This window comes from Canis lupus, chromosome 7 (assembly GCF_011100685.1).
Source record: "Canis lupus familiaris isolate Mischka breed German Shepherd chromosome 7, alternate assembly UU_Cfam_GSD_1.0, whole genome shotgun sequence".
Lineage (NCBI taxonomy): Eukaryota > Metazoa > Chordata > Mammalia > Carnivora > Canidae > Canis > Canis lupus.
In genome coordinates, this window is record NC_049228.1 from 44,296,420 (window position 1) to 44,323,188 (window position 26,769).

At 41.9% G+C, this 26,769-nt stretch overlaps 2 protein-coding genes and 1 long non-coding RNA gene across 5 annotated transcripts in view; 2 read left to right on the forward strand and 1 right to left on the reverse strand.

Annotated features, from left to right (window-relative positions):
* Positions 1 to 4,331: 4,331 nt before the first annotated feature.
* Positions 4,332 to 18,389, forward strand: IER3IP1 (immediate early response 3 interacting protein 1). Its single transcript, XM_038543359.1, has 5 exons — positions 4,332 to 4,576; positions 9,107 to 9,155; positions 9,250 to 9,295; positions 17,200 to 17,301; positions 18,374 to 18,389. The coding sequence occupies exons 1-4, from the start codon at positions 4,486 to 4,488 to the stop codon at positions 17,263 to 17,265; spliced, it is 252 nt and encodes an 83-aa protein (XP_038399287.1). The 5' UTR covers positions 4,332 to 4,485; the 3' UTR covers positions 17,266 to 17,301; positions 18,374 to 18,389.
* LOC111096746 lies at positions 8,713 to 23,283 on the reverse strand. 2 transcript variants are annotated; one of them, XR_005362423.1, is made up of 3 exons: positions 23,062 to 23,283; positions 11,760 to 21,915; positions 8,713 to 10,406 (listed from the first exon to the last, which is right to left on the reverse strand). It is a non-coding gene; the product is annotated as an uncharacterized LOC111096746 (long non-coding RNA). The 2 variants fall into 2 exon arrangements; XR_005362422.1 differs by having other exon boundaries at positions 8,713 to 21,915.
* Positions 22,985 to 26,769, forward strand: part of HDHD2 (haloacid dehalogenase like hydrolase domain containing 2) — a 36,306-nt gene continuing 32,521 nt past the window's right edge. For both annotated transcript variants that reach the window (XM_038543354.1, XM_038543355.1), the window contains exon 1: positions 22,985 to 23,142. The gene's annotated coding sequence lies outside the window, so the exon portion shown is untranslated. The remainder of the gene's footprint in view (positions 23,143 to 26,769) is intronic.

Consider the following 26,769-nt stretch of genomic DNA (forward strand, 5'->3'; position numbering starts at 1 on the left):
ACTTGCAAACATTTTTCTTCTTTTCCACATACCTGATATTTTCCATTGAGTGTGTGAAAAGTTTTAGTCAGTTTCAATAGTGACTATTTTCTTCAATCAAGTGTTTTCATTTTGTTACAGATGATTCCGGTATTGCGCGTAATATTTAAATCAGCCAGGACCATGAGGATACAATCAGCAAAATTCAGAATGTGAGAAGTTCTACAAGAAAAATGACCCAGTTCTCTCAACAAATAAATTACATCCTTACTAAACTTTGAAAGAGTACTTGGGCTGCTCTGGGGACAATAAACTATAGAAAAGCAAAAACCATGGAGACTGGTTAGGAGCTATTGCACTAATCTATACAAGAGATGATTGTGGCTTGCACCAGGGTATTAGTGGTAGAGAAGATAAGAAGTAGTCAGACTTGCATATATATTGAAGTTAAAGTCAACAGAACTTGCCAATAGATTGTATATAGAGTGTGAGACACGGAGATAGAGTGAAGGACAATCCAATGATTTTTCCTTGAACCACTGGAAGGACAGCGTTGCCATTAATTGAAATGGATGGCTTCAAGAGAAGTGGGTTTCAGAGGGAAATCAGGAATTCAATTTTGGGCAAGGTAAATTTGAGATGCTTATTAGACACCCAAGTGATAGTCATCTGGATGTATCAGCTAAGGGTTCATGAGTGAGTTCCAAGTAGGAGATACAAATTTGGGAGTCTTTAGAGTATAGAAATGTTGTCAAGCTGTTAGAATAAATTAAATCACCAAGAATGACTGTGAGTAGAAATCTGTTGCTTCAAAGATACTATGGAACAATCCCAATATTTAGTGACTTAAAAAACAGTCATCTGTTATGGATCTGTACCTGGATAAGGGTTTGCTGATTTAGGCTGGGCCTGAGTGGGGGTAATTTGGCTCTGCTTCAAGTATCTCTTATCCTTCTCCTAGAACGAGTGGACTGGCTCAGGCATGGTTGTTGTTTGTCTTTTTTTCGTCCATGGCAATGTCAGAGGCACAAGAAAGAAACATATAATGCCTTTTGAGGTCCAGACTCAGAGTTGGCCCAGTATTACTTCCTTCTTAGTCTTTGGCCAAAGCAAGTCATATAGCGGAACCCAAAGCCAAGGATCAGCCAAATGATAAGGCAAAGTCACTAGTATATGGAAGGGATAAATTTGAGTTCAATAATGCCAATTTCTCATAAGTCCAAGGAGGAGTCCATCCTGGAGCACTTACCTTTAAAAGACTGAGCAGGGAGCCTGATACACGACACATGGGGCTGGATCTCAGATCCTGAGATCATGACCTGAGCAGAAGGCAGATGCTTACTGACGGAGCCACCTAGGCACCCCTGAAAGTTCTAATTTTAAATAGGCCATATCCAGTTGGGGCTTTTTTTTTCAAGCTACTGAAATACAGAATATGCATTTTACCCATTTCTTTTCTGGGGGGAAGATTTTTTTCTAAACTGAAACAACTGTTTAATAAATATATTTTTAAAACTCCAGGCTTTTAAATTTTTAGGAATTGTGGACATCAGAGGAACAATTCTTTTAAAAAATATAATCTGCTATTATCAGCTTAGTCTACAAGCTTGGATTTTTGAAAAATAGTGGATCAGATAATGTGGTACTAGTACTCGTACACTATCTTATATTTTAAGCTGCTTTTGCTAGATCTAGAGATTTGGGGGGGCTGAAGGAGCCTTAGAGATCATAATCACCTAATTTTATAGATGAAGTAACAGAGGCCCAGAGAGGTTAACCTGATTCTTTTGAAAATAAAAGAACTGAATCATGTGAGTCGTGACCCAGGGACGAGTGACACAAAGAGGTAACTGTGAGAGGCTTTACCCCACCTCTTCTGCATCTATCCCCATAATCTCCAGGCATCCTCCATGACTCCCCCTTCTCAGGAAATATACAATATTAGTCAAAACTGTGATTCACTGCTCAATGAAAGCTTCCAGACAGGCCCCCTGGGTGTCCTTCCTACTGTCCCAGCCCAAGGTAGAAATCCTGGATTGGGGGATCCCTGGGTGGCGCAGCGGTTTGGCGCCTGCCTTTGGCCCGGGGCGCGATCCTGGAGACCCAGGATCGAATCCCACATCAGGCTCCCGGTGCATGGAGCCTGCTTCTCCCTCTGCCTGTGTCTCTGCCTCTCTCTCTCTCTCTCTGTGACTATCATAAATAAATAAAAATTAAAAAAAAAAAAATTAAAAAAAAAAAAGAAATCCTGGATTGGTCACTGTGCATTTACAGGAGGACCTTCTTTCTCTATCACCAGGGTCTAGAGTTTTGTGGGCCTTGAAAAACTGAAGGATTTGTTGGTATCCTGTTGTTTTTTTTTATTTCCTTTACTTTATCTACTTCTGCCTCTCCCTACCTCATTTACATTTAGGGCTGATTTTAGAGGTAGTGTTTATGTCTGTGGGAAATAATGCATCTCTTCTTCCCTGTAGGTACTGACTAGCTGGCCTATTTAAGCTTAATTTCTTCTTGGGAGATTAACTAATTATTCTTTTCTTTGGGGGGCTTTGGGGGCTAGTGTCTCTTCCAGCAGCAGCAGCAGCAGCATGCACATGAGCTTCCAAAGTCTTTCCTGGAACTAATGTGCTGCCTTTCTATTTCCTATTTTAGGGGACCATGAGAAGTTCAGAATGTGATTAATTTGTATACTTGGCCTCAAACAATATCTAAAATTCAACATGATCAGACTCAGCTTCTTACTGCTGCTGTCAAAGACAAACAAAGCTAGACAGCAGTTACAATGGTAAAGACAGATTTTCATCAGTAATGTACTATTGCACTAAGCAAGAGGGTCAAATGCAAACTGACCTCAATTTCAGTTTGTACAGAGGTCACTGAACATTTTAAAGGGGGAAGAAAGGGAGGTGAACAGGGGCTCCACAGAGTCAGGGAAGTGAAAAATTATAAAAGGGTGGTCAGTGTAAATGTTGACTGGCCAGTTGTGATGGTTAGCTCGCAACTATCAAAGTTAGGATTGTACCCACCCACAGACAATGGGAAACAGAGGCCCTATTTTCCCAATGGGAACATTTTTTTTAAGATTTTATTTATTTGTTCATGAGACACACACACACACAAACACAGAGGCAGAGACACAGGCAGAGGGAAAAGCTGGGTACATGCAGGGCTGGGTACATGCAGGGCGCCCAACGTGGGATTTGATCCTAGGACTCCAGGATCACACTCTGGGCTGAAGGCGGCACTAAACCGCTGAGCCACCTGGGCTGCCCCCAATGGTTACATTTTAAAGGAATGGCTTTCAGGTCAGAGATACATATTATAGGAGACGGCATATATATCTCAAAGGGACAGGGGAAGGATTCACAGTTGTTGACCCTTTTTAACAAATGATCTAAGAAAGGGTGGTCAGGGGCCTATTTTCAGGTTGGCTAGAACAAACAGTAAATTCTTTGGGCAACGTTGAGCTTTCACCGGCAGACACTTTGAGGGGGCCTTGGGTCATCCTAGGGATGTGGCCCTGAGCTGTTAGAAGCTATGTTACTGTTTAAGTCACTTAATGCAGGGCTAAGAGAGTGGATGAAATCTTTTGTGTTGAGAACCTGTAGTTTTTATAGGCTGAGGTTAAGGTCTAGTACAGAAGAGGGCTTAGAGGATCCCGGCTAGTTTGATCAAAGAAAGAATGTTTCTCACTGAGTAATTTTAGCACACGTAATTTTATTTTAATTAAAAAAAAAAACTTACTTGCCAAAGCCTCTTTATCTGTAAAATAGGAATATGAACGTCCTATAGAGCTCCCAGAACATCTACTACAATGCTGTCTGATAAACATACTATGCAAGCCTCACGTGTCATTTGTGTCCTCATAGACACATTAAAAAAAAGTAGAAGTAAAAAAAAAAAGTAGAAGTAAACAGTAAAAGTCATTTATTTATTTATTTATTTTAGGATTTTATTTATTCACAAGAAAGAGAGAGAGAGCACAAGCAGGGGGAGTGGCAGAGAGAGAGGGAGAAGCAGTCCTCCGGCTGAGCAGGGAGCCAGACGCTGGATCCCAGGAGCCCGGAATCATGACCTGCGCCCAAGGCAGCCTCCTAACCCACTGAGCCACCCAGGCGCGCCTGGTAAAAGTCAATAATTCATTTTATTTACCCAATATCATTTCAAGATGTAATCAACATTTAAAAATTAATGGGAGGTTTTACGTTGTTTTCGTCCCAAGTCTTTGAAACCGGCGTGTACAGTCTCACACTTCACGGCACCTCCAGCAGCCACGCGCGGCCGCCGGCTGCACAGTACGCTCCGCCCGCGCCGCCGCCGACCGCCGACCACACGCCCCCTGCTGACGTCGGCGAGGGGCGGGTCCCAGCCAGATGGGGCGGAGCTTGTGAGAGCGCGTTTGGGGCCTTCCGGGCTCCCGTAGGGGAGCGCCGGCCGTGGCGGCGCCACGTCCCCTGCGGCGGCTGGAGAAAGATCGGTTGGGCCTCGGGGCGGCTCCGGGCGGCCATGGCCTTTACGTTGTACTCGCTGCTGCAGGCGGCCCTGCTCTGCGTCAACGCCATCGCGGTGCTGCACGAGGAGCGCTTCCTCAAGAACAGTGAGTGGGGCCACGGGCCGGGCTGAGGGGGGCGGGGGGCGGGGGGCGGCGGCGGCGGCCAGTCAGGCCCAGTCAGGCCCAGTCAGGCCGCGGGGAGGGGACAGCCTGGGCTGCGACCGACGGGAGGCCCTTCCTCGGAGGGAGGAAGCCGAGCCACTTCCCTGTCACCGAGCTTGATCGTTCCACGGACGCCCCGTGTGCGGGACGCCGGGAGTCGGGATGGGGAGGGGTGCGGGGCAGGGCCTGGGGCGCCCCCGCGGGACCTTAGCTTAGGTTAGCGATCTGACGCGCCCCTCCGCGACCGCCGGCGGCGGAGCGAACCCGGGCTCTGAGGCTGTGACGGAGGGAGGGGCGTGGCCTGCTTTGGAGCTTGCGGGGATTAGAGGAATGAACTTGGTGAAGGCCGTAGGGTTCCCGGGTGTTGGAGGCTGGGGGGGAGGGAAGGCGTTCGGGTTAGCAGGGCGTCCGGCCTCCCACGTTCCAAGGAGAGTTTGTTCACGGTTTGGTGGGTGTCTGCCGTGTGCCAGGCTAGAATCTGAGAGTGCCAAGACGAGGAAGGCCCAGTGTGCCCGCGGTGACCACACAGTCCGGCGACTGCCGTGCCCCCCTGGGCAGACCACTTCTGGCCGCGTGAGGCGAAACTGAGACAGGGTGCCGCGCGACGTGCACCCTCTGCGCCGGTGCACCGAATAAAGTGTAGCGTCGTTTGTCTGTCCGCACACCAGGGATGTCTGTGTGACACACTGAAGCTCAACCCACCAGCAAGATTAACATCGATTCATCCATTCCTTCGGATTTACTGGGCACAAATTATGTGCCGGGCCCATGTAGTTTGGAGTGGAGGTTTCCGCGGTCACCCTGCCCTTCTAATGGCAGTTAATTTAAGTGAAAAATGAACAAGTGGCAATGACAAGTTTGCAGGATATTGTGAACGAAAAGGGCAGGGAGGGCAGCCCTGGGTGGCTCAGCGGTTTAGTGCTGCCTTTGGCCGAGGGCGTGATCCTGGAGACCCGGAATCGAGTCCCGTGTCGGGCTCCCTGCGTGGAGCCTGCTTCTCCCTCTGCCTGTGTCTCTGCCTCTCTCTCTCTCAGTGTCTCTCATGGATGGATAAATAAAATCTTAAAAAAGAAAAGGGCAGGGAAACACTGACCTGTGAATCTCTGAACACTTCACAGAGGAAGTGTGCCTAGCCAAAAACCTAGTGAGTGAGTAAACGTTAATTGGGTGAAGGGTTGGGAGGGTGAGGAGTAAGAGCTTATGTGAAAACTGGGGCAGGTGAAAACCAGGTCTGAAGCAGGACAGTGACATGACCAGAGTTGTGTTATATGCAAGGTCCTTACTGCAGTGTGGATTATGGATTAGAAGGGTAGAATAGTGGGCGTAGGAAGTACCATGCCAAACAGGGCAAGTGGAAGTGGTGGGTATCCCAGTTGAGTGGGTCTGGTAATAATAATAATTAACACCTAACAGTGCATAGCAGAGTCTTCATCAAGTGCTTTACTTATATTGTGTAGCCCTCACAACAACCCTGTGAGATGGGTACTATTTTCATCCCCACATTACAGATGGGAAACCTGAAGTACAAAAGAAAGTCGGTAACTTTTTCCATGATCACACAGCTAGAAAGTGGCAGAGCTAGGATTTACCTTAGGCATTCTGACTCAGGAGTTCATCTCATCTCAACTATACTACACAGAAAAGTAGAAGATATATGGGGGTTGAATTGTACCCCCCCGCCAAAAGATACATTCAAGTCCTAACCTTTGGTACCTGACCTTATTTGGAAATAGGGTCTTTGCAGGTATCATCAAGTTGAGATAAGGTCACACTGGGTTAGGATCACCCTAGATCCAATGAGGTATCCATATAAGGAGAGAGGGATACAGAAACACAGGGCAAGAAGGCCAAATGACAACAGAGGCAGAGATTGGAATGTTGCAGCCAGAAGGCAAAGAATGCCAACGATTGCCAGTAACTACCAGAAGCAACGAGAGGCGTGGATGATGATCCTCACACCCCTAAAAGGAACTAAACCTGCTAACACCTTGATTTTGAACTTGTGGTCTCCAGAACTGGGAGAAAATACATTTCTGTTAAGCCGTTCAGTTTGTGGCATTTTGTTATGGTATTCCTAGGAGACTAATACACATCAGAAGATATTTTAAAGATAGAAAAGGCAGAATGTACTGTTTGGGCATTGGGATTGTGGGAGAGAGAAAAAAAGTCAAAAGATCTCTAGGTTTTCTAGCTTAGCAACCAAGTGGATTGTATAGTACCTTTACCAAGTTAGAGAATCCTGGAGGAAAAATGAGGGCAACGGTAGTGGGTAAGAAGGTGAAAAGATAATAAAATAAGTTTTGGACGTAGTGAATTTGAGATTTCTGTGAGATATGCAAGTGAAGATTTGGAATAGTCAGTTGGAGTTAAGTCCATAGAACAGAAGCAAGAGCCACGGTGGAGACTGAATTTGAGTTTGTCAACCACAGATGATAAATGAAGCTGTGTAAAGAGATGAAATTGCTCAGGGAAAGAATACAATACAAAGAGAATTGGTGACCAGGACAGTCCCAGAATCTCTTCTAATATTTAATGTTTAGATAGAGATGAAAGAACTGACAGGAGAAATTGATGAGTGAGTAAAACGAGAAATGGGAAAATAGAGACAGTGGAGTTTCACAGAAGTCAAGGAGTGTTTGAAGGAGACATAGTACAACAGGGGCATGTTCTGAGAAATAAGAAAAGGACAGAAAAATGCCCTAAGGATTTAGGTAATAGAAGTCATTGGTGACTTTACACAAGCAGTTAAAACTGTGAATAAAATCGAAACTGGAATGTGTTGGGAAGTGAGTGGAAAGTGACAACAGGGAGATCACTGTAACCAACACAGTAATAAGGAACAAGTTTGAACTACTGCAAGAATTACCGAAAGGTGACAGAGACACAAAGTGAGCTGTTGGAAAAAAAAAATGGCACCAACAGACTTGCTTGACACAGGATTCCCACAAACCTTCAATACGTGGAAAACACACTATCTGGGAAGTGCAATAAAACAAGGTGTGCCTGTATAACACTGTATAAGTTTCAAGTGTACAGTGATCATTCTGTACAGGTATCTACTGTAAAATGCTTACCACAGTTAGTGGTGGTGAGAACACTTAAAATTTACTCTCAATGCAACTTTTCAGCGTATAGTACAGTATGGTTAACTATGGTTAACAGTAGTCACCATGCTGTACATTAGATCCCTGGAACTTACTTGCAACTGAAAAGTTGACCAGGAGCTTCCCATTTCCGTCACCACTCAACCCCTGGCAACCACCATTCTAGTCTCTATTTCTGTGAGTTTGATGTTTTTAGATTCTACATATAAGTGAGATAAAATATTTGGATTATTTCACCTACTATAATACCCTTAAGATTTACTCATGTTACAAATGGCAGGTTTCCCTTCTTTTTTATGGCTGAATAATATCCCATTTTATTATACACCACTTTTTTTTTTCATTCGTCTGTGCATATGTATATTGTTTCCATACCTTCGCTGTTGTGAATAATGCTGAAATGAACATGAGAGTGCAAATATCTCTTCAAGACAGCGATTTCATCTCTTGGAGAAATACTCAGAAGTGGGATTGCTGGATCATATAGCAGTGCTATGTTTAAGTTTTTAAAAAAAGATTTATTTGTTAGAGTGGGGGCAGAGGGAGGGAGACTCTCAGGCAGACTCCCTGCTGAGCGTGGGGCTCGATCTCATGACAGTTATAACCTGGGCCAAAACCAAGAGTTGGATGCTTAACCAATTGAGCCACCGAGGCATCACAGTAGTTCTATATTTTTAATTTTTTGAGGAATCTCCATATTCTTCTTCAGTGTGGCTGTACCCATTTACATTTCTGTTAACTATGCACAAGGGTTCCCTTTTCCACATACTTTTATTCATTATTTCAGCTTTATGTATAGTTTGAAATCCAAGGGCATGATGCCTCCAGCTTTCCTCTTTCTCAAGATTGCTTTGGTTATTTGAAATCTATTGTAGTAACACAGCTGATGTCACTTCTGTTTAGTGTTGTACTGGATATTCTAGCCAGGGCAATTAGATGAGTAAAAAAGAAATAAGAGACATCCAGATAGTGAGGTTGAAAAAGTAAAAATATCTCTTGTTTGCAGATGATATAATCCTGTGTATATATGGGGGGGGGTTTACTAAAAAACTTCGAACAAATAAATGAGTTCAGTAAGTTTGCAGTTCCTGATGAGATCAGGAACAAAAATTAGTTGTTTTTCAATACATAAACAATGAACAATTTAAGATGAAATTAAACAATTTCATTTACAATATAAATAGTAAAATACTTAGGGATAAATTTAACTGAAGTGCAAGTCTCATACTATGAAAACTATAGGGCATTGTTGAATGGAATTAAAGAATAAAGATATTCTTAAAGTTAATTAAAATAAAGACATCCGTGTTCAGGGATCGGAAGACTTGAGATCATTAGGATGACAATACTTAATATTATTGATTTACAGATTTAATGCAGTGTCTATCACAATCCCAGTTGACTTTTTGCAGAAACTGGTAAGTTGCTTATAGAAGAAATGGACCCAGAATTGCCTAAACGATCTTGAAAGAGAATACAATGCCCAGACCTTACTTCAGACCTGCATTTAAGTTTTCCAGAAGTGAAGTTCAGCAGTGTCTTCTCCAGATTTCTGCAGGTGACTTAGCTTTCTGCCCCTAAATTAAAATTAACCACTACAAACTGTTCAAATGGCCCAGAAATGTTAATACTTCGCCTCCTAGAACTTTATCTTCATTTCCTCTTCTCTGCAGAAGTAGCACAGATATTTTCTCTGAACATGTGTTTTGAATATGGTCTCAGAGCTAAGGCATAAATGCCACATTGGCTTGTCTAAGTGGATAAGCTGTTGTTTTAAAATCTCTCACAGTGCCCAGCTGGCTCAGTCTGTAGAGCTTGCCGCTCTTGATTTCAGGATTATAAATTCAAGTCCCACATTGGGTGTGGTGCTGACTTAAAAAAAAAAAAAAAAAAAACCTCCCTTTATTCAAGGGCAGCTGGCTGACTCAGAGGACCATGTGACTCTTGATCTTGGGGTTGTGAGTTCGAGGCCCATGTTGGGTATAGCAATTACTACCTAAAAAGTGAAATATCTGAATATGTTTTTAAATAGAATTTTAAAATATTTTAAGTACTTGTTAAATATTATTCACGTAGGCTCTTAACTCTTGCCTAGATTTTTATAGTAACCGTCTCACTGGTCACCCTCCCTCCAGTTTTGTTGCTCTCTGTTCTACTTTCCAAGGAAGGTGAACGTGTTCCTCAAGGGTTTGAAGTTCTTGAGTTCTTTTCTCTAGTACCCATAGCCTCCCAATATAAAAGTCACACTCCCTTATGTGACTTATAAGCTCACCATAATGTGTCCCTTCTTCTCTGTCCTTCCCTTTCTTTTTCCCTTTCTTTCCGTGGGGCTCTCCTTCACTGCTGAGCCTTTATACATACATACATTGTCTGCCTTCGGCAACATTGACTTACCTCGTGCTGTTCTTTTAAGGCCTACATCCGCCATTTGCCTCTCCCAGAAACCATCACTGACCTGTTCCATGGGTTGTAGCACCACTGCAGTTTCCTTTCAGGTCTTCTCCAGTGGACTGATGACAAAGTATCATAGACTGGGTAGCTTGAACAACAGAAATTGATTTTCTCACAGTTCTAGATAGAGATTGGAAGTCTAAGATCCAGGTCGAGTTCTGGTGAGGGCTATCTTCCTGGCTTGTAGATGGCCGTCTTCTCACTGTGTCCCCATATGGCTAGGTGAGGGAGACAGGAAGGAATCAAGATCTCTCTCTTCCTCTTTTTTGTAAGACTGCAGTCCTATCAGATTAAGATACTACCCTTACAATCCATTTAACTGTAATTACCTCCTTAAGACCCCATTTCCACATGGGCTTCAACATAGGAATTTAGGGGGAACACAATTCAATCCATAGCCAATAGTGAAATTATTACAAGGTATTACTGATTCAGGGTTAAAAAACTGCTCCAGAGCCAGTCAACAATAGAGTTTAGAGTAGTGAGGGCTGTATGAGCTGAAGTAATGGAGGGAGAATTCCTAAAGGAAGTAGATGTTAAGCAGTTAACCAGGTGTGCACAAATACAGAGAAATGAGCAAGGCATCCTACAAGCCTTGTGTGATAGTCATGGTATGAGCATGGCAGTTTATAAAACATTGAGAAAACCATGCAGACATGTAGGTTTCTCTGTAAATACATACTCCTAAAAAGCATTTATTGCATTTCGTCCCAGATTAAGTAGAAATTACTATGTTGAACTGGGAATTAATTACATTGATCCAAGAGAGATTAGTCCAAGTATAACAGATCATTTACTTCAATATTGATCTTTTTGATCAAGGTAATTTTTTTAAACCTTAGATTAGCAGAGTTTTTTATTCTGGAGTTTTGGGGCACTTTTGCACCTGTGGTAGCATTTGATTCACATGTGAACTTGGTGACACTGACAGAATGAAGCACGCTCATCTCTTTTGCACGCATGGAAGCTAATCTTAGACTGAGATTTGCCCAGGGTCAGCCAGCCTTCGAAACTGTATTAATATGTTTAATACTAATACTAACTGCACTAATACTTTCCTTCTGCATGTATCTGACTGAGGGTTATTGGCTGAATCTGGATGGATTGCCTTTTGTGTACGACTTTTTGAAGTCTGAGCAACAGAAGAACATTTTTGGTGTTTGCAATAAGTAATTTTTTTATATTTAACTCGATTCCTGAAATTATGGCATCAACCAGTTCTGGCTGGTCTTATCTTTTTTTTTTTTCTAGGCCTTCTAGCTATGGAAGTGTCAAGAGAGCTACAGAATTAAGTCTTTTTCCTTTAAAAAAAAAAAACAAAAGCAAAGCTCTTTAAAGCTTTGGCCAGTTTCCTTAGGAAAACAACTGAGACTCCCTAAGTAGCAGTTGGAGGGAGAACTATTTGTTATAGTAAAAGATAATCCATGGCATCTGGTCCTTTACTTGTCACCTTTATGTTTGCCCATGGAATATCTAGTCAAATTATTTACTCTCTCCACCTAAAATTTAGTTTTCTTTTCATTCTGATGACATGAGAATAGAGACTAGGCTAAAAATAATTAATAACTTACTATTTTTTAAAAATTACTTCAGTGCTGATGCTTAAAATGTGGCACTCCCAATATTGTAGAGTTTTATCCTGTTGTGTTGAACAGTTTATTCAGTGTTGGAAAATACTTTTTTTTTTTTTTCAGGCAGTCTCTCCTCTTATAGTGTAAAAACATATATTCAGACATCTTTGAAACAGATCTAAAAAAAAAAGATTGTTGGGAATTATGCTTTCTAACAAAAATTGAGTGCATGATCCATAATATACTGAAAACAAGTCCTTTTTACCATCTAAAAGATTGTGGCTGTGAGTGGAGAGGACTGATAATTTTAGCAATGGTAAATTCAAGAAAAGCAAATAAAGGAAAAAAACCAACAATACCATTTAAAGCTGGTTTTAAAACATAATTCTAATATCCAGAGTGACTCATGGGTGAAGCCTTTCCATTTGTAGACCCTGTCCCTGCCCTCAGGGTATTCATGCCCTGGAGAGGAAGGCCTAATTACAGAGGGGTTTCCCCAGTGGGTGAGTATCATTACAGGGTTTCTTTTTAAATTTCATATTTCTTTTTATCAAAGCAGTGTAAATGTGTGTGTCTGGTTGTTAAAGTAAAAAAGTTCTCGTGTTTATGAAGATAGAAGCCTCCTGCCCTGTCTCTCATCAACCTGAGCCCTGTTTCTCAAAAGCAGTTATTTTCAACTCTTCCAAGTTTTGAGCCACTGATATACTGTTGTGGAAGGGTTTAGTATCATTATACCATCAGCAGCACATTTGTGCTCATGAGAGCATAAGTACACACACTTTTCCCCTCCCCCATCTCCCATCTCCAACCAGTTGTTGGTAATATTGGTATTCCATATTTATATTACTGTCACTGAGTATTGCTCACTGCTGAACAATAAAAAACGATGTCATTTTTCTAGTTGATTTGTGGTTTGGATATAGAATTCTAGAGTGGAACTAATTTTTCGGTGTTTTGAAGAACTGTTCCACCTAATTTTCTCATTTCTAGTACTGACATAAAGAACTCTGATGCCATTCTGTTCCCTGATACTTTGTAGAACCTGACTTGTCTCTCTGAAAGCCTTTAGGGTGTTCTATCTTCAGAGGGCTGAGATTTTATAAAAATGTAGCAACATGTGGGCTTTTTTTGTTGTTTTTGTTTTTTCTAATTCATTGGATTGTTTTCTGATTGGATCCTTTTGTTTAACGGCTCATGTCCTTCAGTTCTGCACTATTACCTCTTAATATTTCTTTGGTATTTCTTCCTATTTTTTCTTCTCTCTGGAACTCCACTTATTTTGACAGATTGATATTCTTTCTTTTTCCCTTAGCCTTGTCTGATAGGTTTCCTCAACTTAATCTGTCAACCTCTTGAACTTCTTATGGTAATGTAGCAAGAATAAGAGCTCTGTCTTAATTCCTTAATGTTCCTTTTTTATGGTATACTGTTCTTGTTTCATAAGTACAGTAGCTTTTACTCTCTGTGGATGTTCATTTTAAAAATGTTTTCTTCCAAGGTTCCTGGCTGGCTCAGTCAGTAGAGCATGAGACTCCTGATCTTGAGGTCATGAATTTGAGCACCTTTTTGGCATAGAGATTATTTTAAAAAATAAAGAATAAACCAATCACTTAAAAAAATAGTAAAAATACTTTCTTCTACTTTTTGCACTGTCTCTTCCTCAAGTCTCCTTTTTCTGTTTTTGCTCTGTCTTTCCATGTTACAGATTGTTTCTTCTTGACAGTTCATTTTTAGGTGTAGAGCACAGAGAGGCTCACTGGAAGCTGTGTGTGTGTGGTTGGGACTTGTTTACTGGAGGGCCTCACTGGTGCTTGAAGAAGTTGTCTTGTTGAGACCCACTCCCCCAACCACCCATGACAATATCTGAAGTTTTTCTTTCTGGGCAGCTGGCCAATTTCCAAGTAATTTTCTGACTTCCTGCCTGCAGGATGTGGTACATGACCAGATTTAGAGATGAGCAGAGGAGATGGGCAAGAGTCTGACACTGGTGTGCAGACCTTCATTCCCAGTACTCACAGCTGATGTCCCCAGGCCCAGAGCTTCTGTGATTCTCTGCTGAGAGTAAACCTGTTGTCTTTGATGACAACAAAGTCATCACACTCACATCAAGAGTGTGAGAAGCACATTCTTCTATCAGCCAAGTCTAGGGAAGGAGATTGGAGGGTGGAGGGGTGGAGCTAACTGCTCTTAATGTAGACTGTCAGTGAGTCCTTCTGTTTTTTGTCCCCATTGCCCAAACTGGTACTCTGAGGTCTCTCACCTTCCCAGGGTTCTCATTCTTAGCACAAGTTACCTGAGTGTTTTATTATGTGCTCCCTGCAGAGTTTAGGTTTCTGCTTTCTCCACTAAGTCAGTTACTCTTCATTTATTTTTTATTGTCCAAATTTTGATTGACTTCACTGGCCTGAAGACTTCTCTTTTATTAACCTATATCCTTTACTGTCATTTTTAGCAGGGTTTCAGGAGAAAGCTAAAATAAAAATGAGTATCCATTGGTGAGGTTCAAAGTTCAGGACATGCTACCCCAAAATATGACACCTTGGCATTATTAAGTATCTTCAGCTGAAGGAGTTTGAGAAAATTGCAGAAGCAGGACAGTCACTCTTACCATCTGCTCCCCATTCCCCTTGCCCTCTTTGCTCAAAGCCAGCACTTAGTCTCCCATGTGAAGGATACCCAACCTGTGCCTGGAGGAAGGGAGACATCCGTATCACCAGAGAGGAAGGCTGTAGAAACAAACATTGTTACTTTTCCATCATTTATTACCACCACTCCCAGTTCAAACTTCTTTATCTTATCAGTTCCTCACAAATGTCTCAAAAGCTTTCTGCTCTAGTCACTTCTTTGGGTCTTCATTCTCTTCTGAAGGTTCCCATGTACATGTAAAAAGTTAGTAGAATTTGTATGCTTTTCTTCTTTATCTACTTTAAGATTTTATTTGGGAGAGAAAGGCAGAAGGAGAGAGACACAGAGCTCAGGCCCACGACCCTGAGATCATGACCTGAGCTGAAACCAAGAGTCACCAATTGAGCCACCCAGGTGCCCCTTATCATTGTCATTTTTAGGCCTAGTCAGGGACCTTAGGAGGGTCAGGGTTAACTTTCCTCTCCAACCCCATCATGTTGAATCAGAGCCATACTGCTCTTTTATTGTACAGAGCTGTTAAAGAGGTTTCTGCAGGTTATCCCAGCCATATTGCTTCTCCATAGAAATCTTCCTGTAGCAGTTATGCAGGCTGGAAGGTTGGAAACTGACACAGCTGATGGTAGGTGGTCATTTTATGTGTCCTTTATGTCTAGAGATGGATATGAAATAGTTTTTTTACTGTGCTGTAAGTGGGTGAAGGCTGGTGCTACAATTGAACTTAGATTACAAAAAGAGGACTGCCATTTAGTGGACAATACTGATGGAGCTACTTGAACACTGAGACAGTTACTTGGAGGAAGGACATCATGGTAAAGCTAATAATAGAGTAAAAGCAAATGTTGAAGTGGAATAAGTATATTTGCTTGCTGGAGAGAGTAGATCCTGAGTAGGAGGGTGATGCCCAGGCAGGTATATTTTCTAAAATTACTTTTAGCTTGAATAGATGTGTACATTTAATATTGGAGGATCTCTTTCCCCTTTTTCCTAAAGCTACAGTGGAATGGTCTACGGTTTCATGTTATAACTTCCTGTGTCATAAAAATTAAGAAATAAGAGTTCTTTGGAACTGTGATCCTAGAATATACCTTATTTCACCTTATCCAGATTAACTCGGGCTTTTATCATTCACTTCAATTCCATAAACATATACTAAGTACTTGCTGGGGGTAGGGGTGCGGGAAAGGGGGAAGGTGAAGAAAGACTCAATTTAGTCCCTATCTCTCAGGATTTTATAGTCTAATGAGAGACACTTGGAAAGAGCTAACCAAGAAAGAGAACAAAATCACCACAGTCAGGAGGCTGTTTGGGGAGCAGAGAGAAGGAAGGTTTATTATGACATGAGAAGGAACGAGGAAAGGCCCTGACACAGAAGTCTGACCGAGATTCAGAAGCTGCCTTTCACATGTCCGGCAGATAGTGGGCATCGATTGTGAATAGGAATACTTGGAAGGTGTAGTAGTGGGGTATAGGGCCAGGTCAGTTTCAGGAGTTCGAACTATATTTGGTAGGCAGTGGGAATCATCATGTGATTGCGAGGTGGGAAGACCAGACCCTGTAAGGGAGGAAACTCAAGGTGTTGAGACAGCTGGATTACAGAGGCATCTGTTGAAAAGAGTCCGGCAAGAGATCATAGAGGCTAATTGTAGCCACTGTAATGGTGGCTGTAGTGTACAAACGCAAAACAGCGACACCCCTGTGGACCGGGTCAGTTGTCAGCACAACTCGAGCTAGGCCTTGAAGGGAGAGTGTGAGTCAAAACCCATCAGCTCTCTTATGACTTGAACTTTAAATTAGTTTTATCCCACAATATATCTCAGGGTTGATGGGACCAAAAAAGCAAGCAACCATTTTTTATGTCAACAAAATAAAAGTTGATTAAATGAAGTGCAGTCTTGTTTCCTGAGACTTGATTCTTCCATGTATAAAATAAAGACCATCTTCAAGTTTAAGGGCCAGCATGTCAGGAACTAAGCCCTATAGTCATAGGAGATACAAAGTAATGTAATGTAAGGTATGAAAAAATGGCCCTGAAATGCAGACATGAGAAAGATAAGTTGCAGAAATAAGGACTTGTATAGGTCTTAAGAAGAATATATGGCAGTAAAGAAAGAACTAGCAGATAGAGGGAAAGAAATAATGATTTATAATATCAGGAAAGTGATACAGAAGAAGATAAAAGACTATTTTATGGAGAATAAGTGGAGTAGTGGGCTAAATTCCACAGCTAGAATTGAGAAATGAAGAGAGTGATGAAGGGGGGAAAAGATGTCCCCCTGCCAGCAGGATAGAGCATACTCTGAAAGCCTAAGCAAGCCGTGGCCATGTTTACATTAAAATTTCCCCAAGTAATGTAGATAGTGCATCTCAACATTTTTATAGTGATAATTGTGTTGGATTTTATAAATTGTGAATTGAGTTAATCAATTATTGAGTTTGACAGTATACTTTGGTTTCCAGTTCCAACCTGAAAAATGTTTTGTTTGAAAAAAAGAGGAAAAAAAGTCAGGATGTCACAGCAGTCATCTTCACTGAATTAAATGCCATGGAATAATTTAGACTGTAATCTATTTTATAAAATCAACGTGAAAATGAAGTAAGATTGTTGGTGCTATCAAAAGTAAAAAATATACTCTACAATATTTAATCAGTATTGTAACTTTTAAGTCAGCTAACTTTATATTTTATGTTTTTAACAAAGACTCAAGCTAATCTTGATTCAACGATGACTAATGAGGGAGCAAGGCAAGTGCATAATAAATTTTAACACAGCTAATCATTTTTTTATATTATGCAGTTGGCTGGGGAGCAGACCAGGGAATTGGTGGATTCGGAGAGGAGCCAGGAATTAAATCTCAGCTAATGAACCTTATTCGATCTGTAAGAACTGTGATGAGAGGTAAGAAGAAAAACTAGTAAAACGCTTTTTAAGTTTTAATTTTGTGGTTTTGATTTAAGTAGCAAAGCTTCTGAGAGTAAATACTATCACACACCGTTTTTGCAGTGAAGTTTTTTTTTCTCTTTATCCTGGCTTTACTGTTTAGTAGTTACTAGTTTCTTAGTTTACCTCTTACTTCTGTCTAAACCACTTGATGAAAATGGAATGCTCAATGGTATAATCTGTTCCTGTGTTACCTCTCAGACCTGAAAGCAGTGTTCTCACCTTTTGGAAATTCTGTTGCTTCAAGTAGTAAAGTCATCTAGAGTCCTAGAAGGCTTTAAGAGAAAAATAAAGATCCCATATCTGCCAGTCTATTGGAAATTATTTTAGAGAAACTGGCAAAAGGATTCAGAAGTTTTTATTTAAAATCATTAAAATTAGGGTCTCTGTCTCCCTCTTTCTTTGTTAGCTGTTTTGATCACAACTTTGGGTAGAATGATAAATAAGTTCATTCTTAATTTAGTGGTGAAACTGTGGAATCTTTTTTTTTTTTTTTTAAGATTTTATTTATTCATGAGAGACACACAGAGAGCAAGAAAGAGAGAGAGAGGCAGAGACACAGACAGAAAGAGAAGCAGGCTCTATGCAGGGAGCCCGATGTGGGACTCGATCCTGGGACTCCAGGATCATGCCCCGGGCCAAAGGCAGGCACTAAACCACTAAGCCACCTAGGGATCCCTGTGGAATCTTTACTCTTTATTTGTAATGTCAAAAGTCACAGCCATGTGGATCTACTTCTGCCTGGGCCTGGTGTGTTTCTGTGTTCCAGCCCTGCACCAGCACCATTCACAGATATTTCATATTGAGCTACTTGTACCAGTGTGACCCTTACCGCAATCACACAAGCCTTCTTTAAAATAAGTTTTGGGTTTTATGATCCATTGCATGTTCTCTTGTTAGAACTATTTGCAACATGATTATGAATGACATATTGTTCGATATTTTCATCCTTCCTGGATGCTAGTAACTATTACTTAGGGTTTTTTCTGCTATTTTCTTCACAGTAACAAACTTTCTTTTTTCTTTGCAGTGCCCTTGATAATAATAAACTCAATTGCCATTGTATTACTTTTATTATTTGGGTGAAGAATAGTGAGTGAAATGAAGACTCAGAAGAAGAGATGCCAGCAGAAGTTATTATGTCAGTCATTATTGGAATATACATGTTTTAGCTGGTCGTCCTCGCACTTGACAAAAATGTAAACTTGACAATAAAACCAGAGTCCCTATTTATCTGATTTTTAAAAAAATGTTGCACTTATAGTTTCATTACAAAAAGATGAGATCATCAGAGGCAGTAACTATCCAGGATTGGAATACATTTGACAGTTGTTAATAAAAGGTCATGCTGTCGTAAAGATTGTTAGAAGGGTACAGGACTGTCACTTGTTTATAGAGATTTTTCTCTCTCACTTCTCAGGGATAATTTTTTTTCTCAAAGTTTTGAAGTTCCTTGTGACTTAACTATGATGTGAGAATGATTATCTTCCTAGATAAAATGTAAAGGATTTTTTAAAAGTAATTACATATAAAATGATAATTTGAATAATTTAACTTTCAACTCTGTCTATATATCATTTCGGCTATGACAAATTCAAATTTATAGCAACTATTGAGCAGTACTCTCTGACTTCAGGGAGAATTCTAATTTTATAAGTTAGTCATACAATGATTATGTTTTTAAGTTCTTTTTCATGCATTTATTATTTTATTAATTGGCCTGAATAAGACCAGACCACTATCTACATATTTCCATTGGTAGAAAAATCTAAGTAGAAAGTTTATGCCCTTTTTACAATAATGACGTCTTTTTCAAAATCAGCCTAAATATAAGCCTGCAAAGCAATCCTGTTAATCACAATCACAAACTATATTATTTAAGAAAACTATTGTGAAGCGTTTACCTCTCCCCCAAATTATCACGTTTCCATTTTTTGGAGTAGCATGTTAAGGGGTGTTAAGTTTTAATTCTTCATTCTGTCAATAGAGTCATGCTACATAAGCTTTTTGTTTTGTTTTTATATTCTTAAACCATTCCATATTTGCTCATCCCATAATATAGTTTTATGCAGGAAGATTAAGATTATGTAAATGGGCTTTCTGGAAATTATCAGTTATAATAGTTTAAAGGGATAGAGTGGCATCTTTGTTTATAGAACATTTGTAAATAAAGTTAAATTTCTAAGTCAAGCACTTGTTTTTGTGCCTTGCCTATCAGTGTTAACTGAATTAATCTCATTTCATGTGTGCCACACTGGTTATATATTTTCGTTGCTGTAAAATCACTGAGTATAGATTTGATGAAAGTAAATGTTATAGTCAATGAATTAATGGAATTTGCTGATGACTGTCAAGAAGACTCATGAGCAACTTTTTATTCCATGACTTAGGTTACTTCTAAAACTTTGGAGTAGGTACTGAACGCTGGTTGGCCATGCCTGAATTCAAGATAGATGACCTTTGGGCCGCAGGCTTGCAGCTGAACCAAACAGTTGTACTAGGGATTCTTAGTTGATTATCTGGCTTATGTGAATAAGTAACATATCTGGCACTTAGAAGCAGTGTTCTTTTGGCCTCACAAAGATCCAATGCTTGAGGCCAAGTTTAAGTCACTGAACAGATTCAACAGATACAGTTAACTGAGAGCATTCCCATTTCTCCACAGGCCATACAGAATTTTTAAAAGAAAGAAAAGAGAGACCTTGGTCTGATGCCATGTTCTTGTAAAACTTCATACCTTCATGCACATTTAGTAGCAGGATACCATCCAAGTTCAGACTCCATTGGAGAGCAGTCATAGCAGGGCAGCATCTGAGTATTCTGTAGCTAAGTGGTTCTGAGGAGAGTGGAAACACTAAATATAAAAATGTTTCTGGAGGCCACAGTTCTAGCTTCAGTGTGCCTGAAGGGAGGTCTGTAAGCTTTCACAGGTTAGTCCTGATTTCTCCAGAGCAGTTGAGATTCCATAACTATAAGTATCTTAGTTGACAGTAACTTGAATATCTCCTTGTCTGCTCACATCCTCCCCCTTAGCCATTCTCATTGTTAACAATTGGTGATCATTCTATACTCTAAATATCCGAAATGTTGGTGGTCCTTATGTATTCTGATCCTGTGTCTATATGCTTCTCACCTATCAAGAAGGATCCTGGTTCAAGTGTAGATGTTAACCAGATTCATACCTGGGTCCTTAAGTACAGTGGTTTTCAAGTTTTGATCATTAATGCTAGAACCAGATTCCAAAAGGGATAACACAAAACTGTAATGCTACACTATCTAGAACAGATGAGAGCAGTCCATTTATTTATTTCTAGTTGAAGCAGGGATGGGGCCCAAAAGCCCACGGTTCAACCTGTACCCTACCCTTGTCATCCTTCCTAAGGCACTTCCACAAAACTCTTAAGTTTTCAAAACTTAGTTTAAAAGTATCTTAAAAAAAAAAATCTCTAGTTAGAGTAGGCAGTGTGATCTGTAGTCTACGGGTATATGCTATCACTTGATTGTACATGTACTCATGAAATGACTTGAGAGAAAGCAATGTATTTGTAGTAAAAAGAGTGGGAGGCAGGATATTTCTAAAATGCCAAACAAAACCTTTTATCATGACTTAAGACAAACTTCGTAAGACCTCAGTTTTCAGTTGCTTCCTCTGTAAAACTGGTTAAGAACTATTTCAGAAGAGAACTCTCCAGGTAATTTATATATGTATACCTTTCCCAGGTCACTAATCTTTGATTCTAGATGTACCTCAACCAAAGAATTGTTCTCCCGAAGTGTTTTTGATGAAATAAATCACTTTCTCAGTGCCTCATAGTTTCAAAGTTATTTCAGATAATAAAACTTTGATACTAAGCAAAATGGATTTATTTTTTGCTGAAATTTTTCTTGGCCCCTGATTGGTCATTAGATGCTAGGTGTTGTGAAAACATTCTGTGCAAGGACCTGGGACACATAGTGGGCAATGCCCAAGGTTATTGATCAAGGTGAGTTTTGGAATCTTGTTTTTATTTCAGTTCTTATACGGCTTTATTCCCCCTTTGTGTTTTTGCACCATCTTTCTCTTTTCCAAATTCAATCCCTCCTTTTTTTCTTTGTCAATAACATTTCATTATTGAAGTAGTGCTGGTGTACAATGCTAATACATCCAGGTATATAGCATAGTGACTTGACAGTTCTATACATTGTGTGGTGCTTACCTCTTTAAGTGTAGTCACCATCTGTTTAGACATCCTATCCCTTCTTTACTCATCTTGCCCTTTGGGAAGCAAAATCATTTGAGACTTTTGAGGGGAAGTCATTAGTCCTGTTCACTTATTCCACGTTATAGTGAATGACGCCATTATTTATAGTACCAAATAGGCCAAGCCTGGAATTTAGTAATTCTCTTGATGCCTTCCTCTCCCTTGCCATTTAATCTGTCAACAATTTCTATTTTACCCCCTAAAGATCTCTTGAATTTGCTTTGTTTCCCCATAAATTTAAGCATCTCTCTCGTAGCCCTGCAGTAGCTTACCTGCAGTAGCTTACCTGGTCTTGCGTACAATTTGGCCCCTCTTCCATCCATTCTCCATACTGCAGCCAGAGTAAGCATTTGGAAAATTGCAAGTCATAATATTACCCACTTGCTTAAAATCCTTCAGTGCTGTTTTAGTCTGGTCACAGCTCTTAGTTCTGAAGGGGAAACTAGGAGCAGATTGCTTCAACCAAGTATGCCCTCACATAGAAAATAGACAACAAAAACGAATAAACTGAAACCAACCTCCAGATTCAGTGGGGAGGAAAAGTAGAGGGTCACCAATGCAGAGAAGAGTTCTATCATACCGTGGCAGACTGCAGCACCGGACAAGAGGGGATGTTGGATGGGTTCTAGCAGCATGAATCCCCAATCAAGGAGTTCCCTATGTGTAAACCTGAGTGTGTATCCCGTTATGTCAGACTGCTCTAGCAAGGGTTTCATCTAGTCGTTTTTCATAGAGATTGCATAGGATAACCGGCTTTGCACTCAAAGTTTATTTGGATTAAAAGCAGGCCGTGTGGATCAAAGAGACTCCCAGCATGTGCGCGGGAGGGGCGCAAGCAGTGAGGGAGATGGTTCCCCGCACTTCCAGATACTGATCCTCTAGGGACGACAGGCAAGGCCTGTGTTTGCTCTCCAACGGGAGGCAGGATTGGCGAGTTGGCAGCCTAAGGTTTGGCAACAGCTGGCGTAGGAAAAGAGGAACTTCAATGCCTGAGAGGGTGGTTAACAGCTACAAGTGCCAGGTGCTAGTCAAGTAGCAAAGCAGTTAATAACTTCAGAGATCGGGTATTTCAAGGAGAGTATCAAGGAGATGACTTCTGAGTTACCCCTCGAGAATGGGCATGACCGGTGCAGTGAGGGGAGGGTGCGGCAAGGAAAGGTACTCCACACGTGATTCACCCATGGCTCCAGAAGGGGAAAGAGCCGCTGAGCAAAAAGGCAGCGGTTTCGTTTCTCCTGCATCTGCGGCTAAGCACGCCAGCCCTTGAGGTGTCGGGAGCAACATTCCCACCTCCAAGGTGCTGAAGGAGCGAGACTAGACTCGGGAGCGCGCCCCCGCATCCCGGAGGGAGCCGTGGGCGGATGGGGCGGATGGGGCGGATGGGGCGGAGCCGGGCCGGGGAGAGGCGGGACTTCCGGTGCGGCGGCCGGCCCAGTTTCCGGCGACTCCGGCCGCCTGCCTGCGGCTTCGGACTGACCTGAAGGACGCTGCGGACGGCGGGGCTGTGCTGACTTTCCTGGGAGCGGGGCTCCTGCTGAGGACGGCGCGCGGAGCAGGGGTGAGGAACCGCTGTGGGACGGGCGACCTCTCGCCCGTGCGGAGGCAGCATTTCTTTGTGAGAGAGCTCGGGGACACAGCGGTTGCGTCTCAGGCCACCCCTTCCTGGGCCGCGGACCAACCCGCGCGCGCCCTCCGTGACGCCGGTCCCGCCCCTCGCTGCTGCTGGGCCTCCACGCATGCGCGCGGCTCCAGGCCCCTCCCCGCGGGCCGGGGGCGGGGCTGCGGGCTCGGGGGCCCCCAGCGGCTGGGCGTGGCGGGCCTTCCCCTGGACTGGATTCCCAAGCCGGCACCGCTTCCGCGCAGTCAGCCCAGGTCCCGAGTGGTGCGCTAGGGCCGTTCCCACCCAGGAGATGGAGGAGATCGCAGTTGTCAGTGCCGAGAGGTTACGGAGACAGGGATTCACGAACTGGGTTAACTCAGCATCCTGCCCTGAGCGATCAGTAGTGCAGCGAACAGGCAACGCTGCGCCTCTTTCTTCAGAGCTTAGCAGAGTGGACCCAGTGATAAGTGGGATAATAGGAACACGCTGGGGCGGGGGGGGCGGGGGGGGCTCCTGGCCCAGCCCTGGGCGAAGAGGAGTTGGACTCCCCAATGCCAGAGGGAAGGGATGCTGATCTGGGACCTATGAACGGCAGGCGTTGGCCAGAGAAAGGGAGGGTGCAGGGGACGGGGGTGGTAGGAGGCCGAGAACCAAAGTGGTTCCAGACAGAAGTCCAGCGATGAGGGAGGTCGGGGGTAGGCCTGGTAGGCCCCTGCAGTGCCGTGAAACTTTGCTGTGGGAGCAGAGACCGAGGAGTTGGAGAGGTAAGGCCGGGCTCTGCACACCAGTGTCCATCGCTCACTCTCTCCTGAGGGCAGCGCAGAGCAACTGGAAGATTTTTTAACTGGTTAGTGACCGAATAATAGTGTCATCTACTGAGTGCATATACAGTGGTTCCAGACTCTTCTACTGGAAGTACGTAGGGAAGAAAAGAGAATTTGTATTCCCCGGGAGGTCTAGGAGGCATTTTCTACAAAGCCCTAACCTCCCAGGAGAAAATTGTTTGTTGAAACCTCCTGTTCTAAATATTTATAAGACACACAAGACTTGAATGATAAACCAGAGCATATACTAGGTTTGTTATAAAATGTTTTCTCAGATCCTCAGGTTATTCTGATGCTCTAGGACTTTGCATCATATATATCCTGTGATTTCTGTAGTCCTTGACCACATGCATCATGTACCCTCCCCTCCACCCCCAGGTACATAACCCAGCCTTTCTGTGTGCAGAACACTGTTCACAATACATGTGTTACTTTCTTTGATTGTCCTACCAACCATTAGAAATGGGAGTAATTCTTTATACTCAAACACTGAAGAACCTGCAGCTGAGAGGTTAAAAAAATCGCCCATGTTCACCCAGCTAGTGGGTTGACCTTCAAACCCAGGCGCTTTGCAACCCCTTAGTTCTGGGACTTCACTACTTCACTTCGGGAAATGGATTTGGGGCTGGAAATAAGGAGATTTGAAGCAGAGAAGACATTTAGGGAATTGTTGAAACAGGCGAGATGAGACGTGATTTCAAAACCCAAGATAGTTTTAGTAACTATGAAGAGAAGTGAGTGGATTCAAAGAACGTAGAGCTGCCACGATTTGGCATTTGACTGAATAGGAGGAAGGAGTGGGGAGAGCCTGGTGGCTACATCTGGGTTGCTGGGGCAGCCATTCACTCATACGGATTGTAGGGAAAAGAGCAGCTTTGAGGATAACAAGGGCTTGTTGGACTGAGATGCACCACAGTATTCACGAGGAGATGTCCTTCTGATGTATCTTGAAGACTTCCCTTCAGCCTGAGAGAATTTACTTTTCTTCTTTGCGTTGAATATGTTCCGTTCGTTATCAGTTATTGATAACTTTCTGAGTTGTTGATGACCTACTTTCTAAGGTATATCCCCAGTAACCTGTTCAAACTATGGGAGATGGCGGGACATGGACTACTTCTGAAGCCTTTGCCTGTCTTTTAGAGGTGACACATGTATTTTACAATTAATTTTATCAAATACTGACCTGTAGTTCAAGTAACAAGTATTAAAAAAGTTCAGACGAGATCATGGCTGAAGTGGTCAAGGCCTATACTGGGGCTAATTGAGTAAATGTGTGTGTGTGTGTGTGTGTGTGTGTGTATTTAGATTTTATTTATTCATGAAAGACACAGAAGCAGAGACACAGGCCGAGGGAGAAGCAGGCTCCCTGCGAGGAGCGCGATGCAGGACTCGATCCTAGGACCCTGGGACCACACCTTGAGCCAAAGGCCAATGCTCAACCACTGAGCCACCCAGATACCCGAGGAAGTATATTTTGAGGTTGGAGTGGGGTACCTCAGGTTTTTTTTTCTTCTAGGCCTCAATCACTCTCAGATATGTAATGCTCCAGAGAGCATTTTAGAATTTAAAAGCTATGTTCTGTGGGCGTCTGGGTGGCTCAGTGGTTGAGCGTCTGCCTTCAGCTCAGGTCGTGATCCCCAGGTCCTGGGATCGAGTCCTACATTGGGCTCCCTGTGGGGCGCCTGCTTGAACTGCCTGTGTCTCTGCCTCTCTTTCTGCGTCTCTCATGAATGGATGAGTAAAATCTTAAAAAAAAATTATGTTCTGTGAAACTGATGAAAGCAAAAATACAGGTTTTTAAAATGCTTTGGTAACATTAAGCCTATGTGGATGCTTCGGTAAGGATTAATATTACCAGTATTTATTATGACCATTTGCTAGCTCTAGTTGTACAGGTTTATTTTTTTTTAAACAGTACAATTCTTTTGTTGTTTATCCAGTCTTGTTTATATTTTGTTCTTTAATTACCTTCAAGTTAACATTTTTTATTAAGTACAGATGTTGCCCATTGTTCTACTGGGTTGTTTGTCTTAATATTTATAGTTTATGTTTTCTGGATTCTGGTCTTTTCTCACATGTGTTGGAAATTTGTTTTTCACTCTGTATATTTTCACACTCTTTCTCTTCAGTACTTTAAAAAACTTTTTTTTCCAGCAATTGAATTCATTGGCCTTTTCCTCTTTGGTAGTGCTTTTTATGTCTTAAAAAGCCATTCCTATTCTCAAGTCATGAAGATATTCTCCTACTTAAAAACTTTACAGTTTTTGCTGCCACAAACAGATGGTTATTTCATCTACCTGGGAGAAAAACTTTGTGTGATGTTATAGGGGAGTGCAATTTAATTTTTTCTTATGTGGGTATTCAATTGTTCTAATGTTATTGACCATGTCATTGTTTCTTCATGGATCTGAAATTACCTCTGTCATGTCTGGCTTCTACACATGGGGTAGGGGGTTGTTTTCTGGATTCTCTCTTCTGTTCCAGTGATCAGTTTGTCTTTATGTGCTAATACCACAACATCTTAATTACAAGACCTCATTAATCAAATCTAGATATTAGGTAAAGCAAGGTCCCACCTTCTTTTTCTTCCTCAGTCTTGGCTGAGGTATCTTGGCTGTCTTTGGCCATTTGCAGTGATATATATATATATATATATATATATATATATATATATATATATATATATAGCTTTTAGAATCAGCTTATCAAGTTCTACAAAACACTTTTTGAGATAGTGTTTCAAATTGTACTCAATGTATAG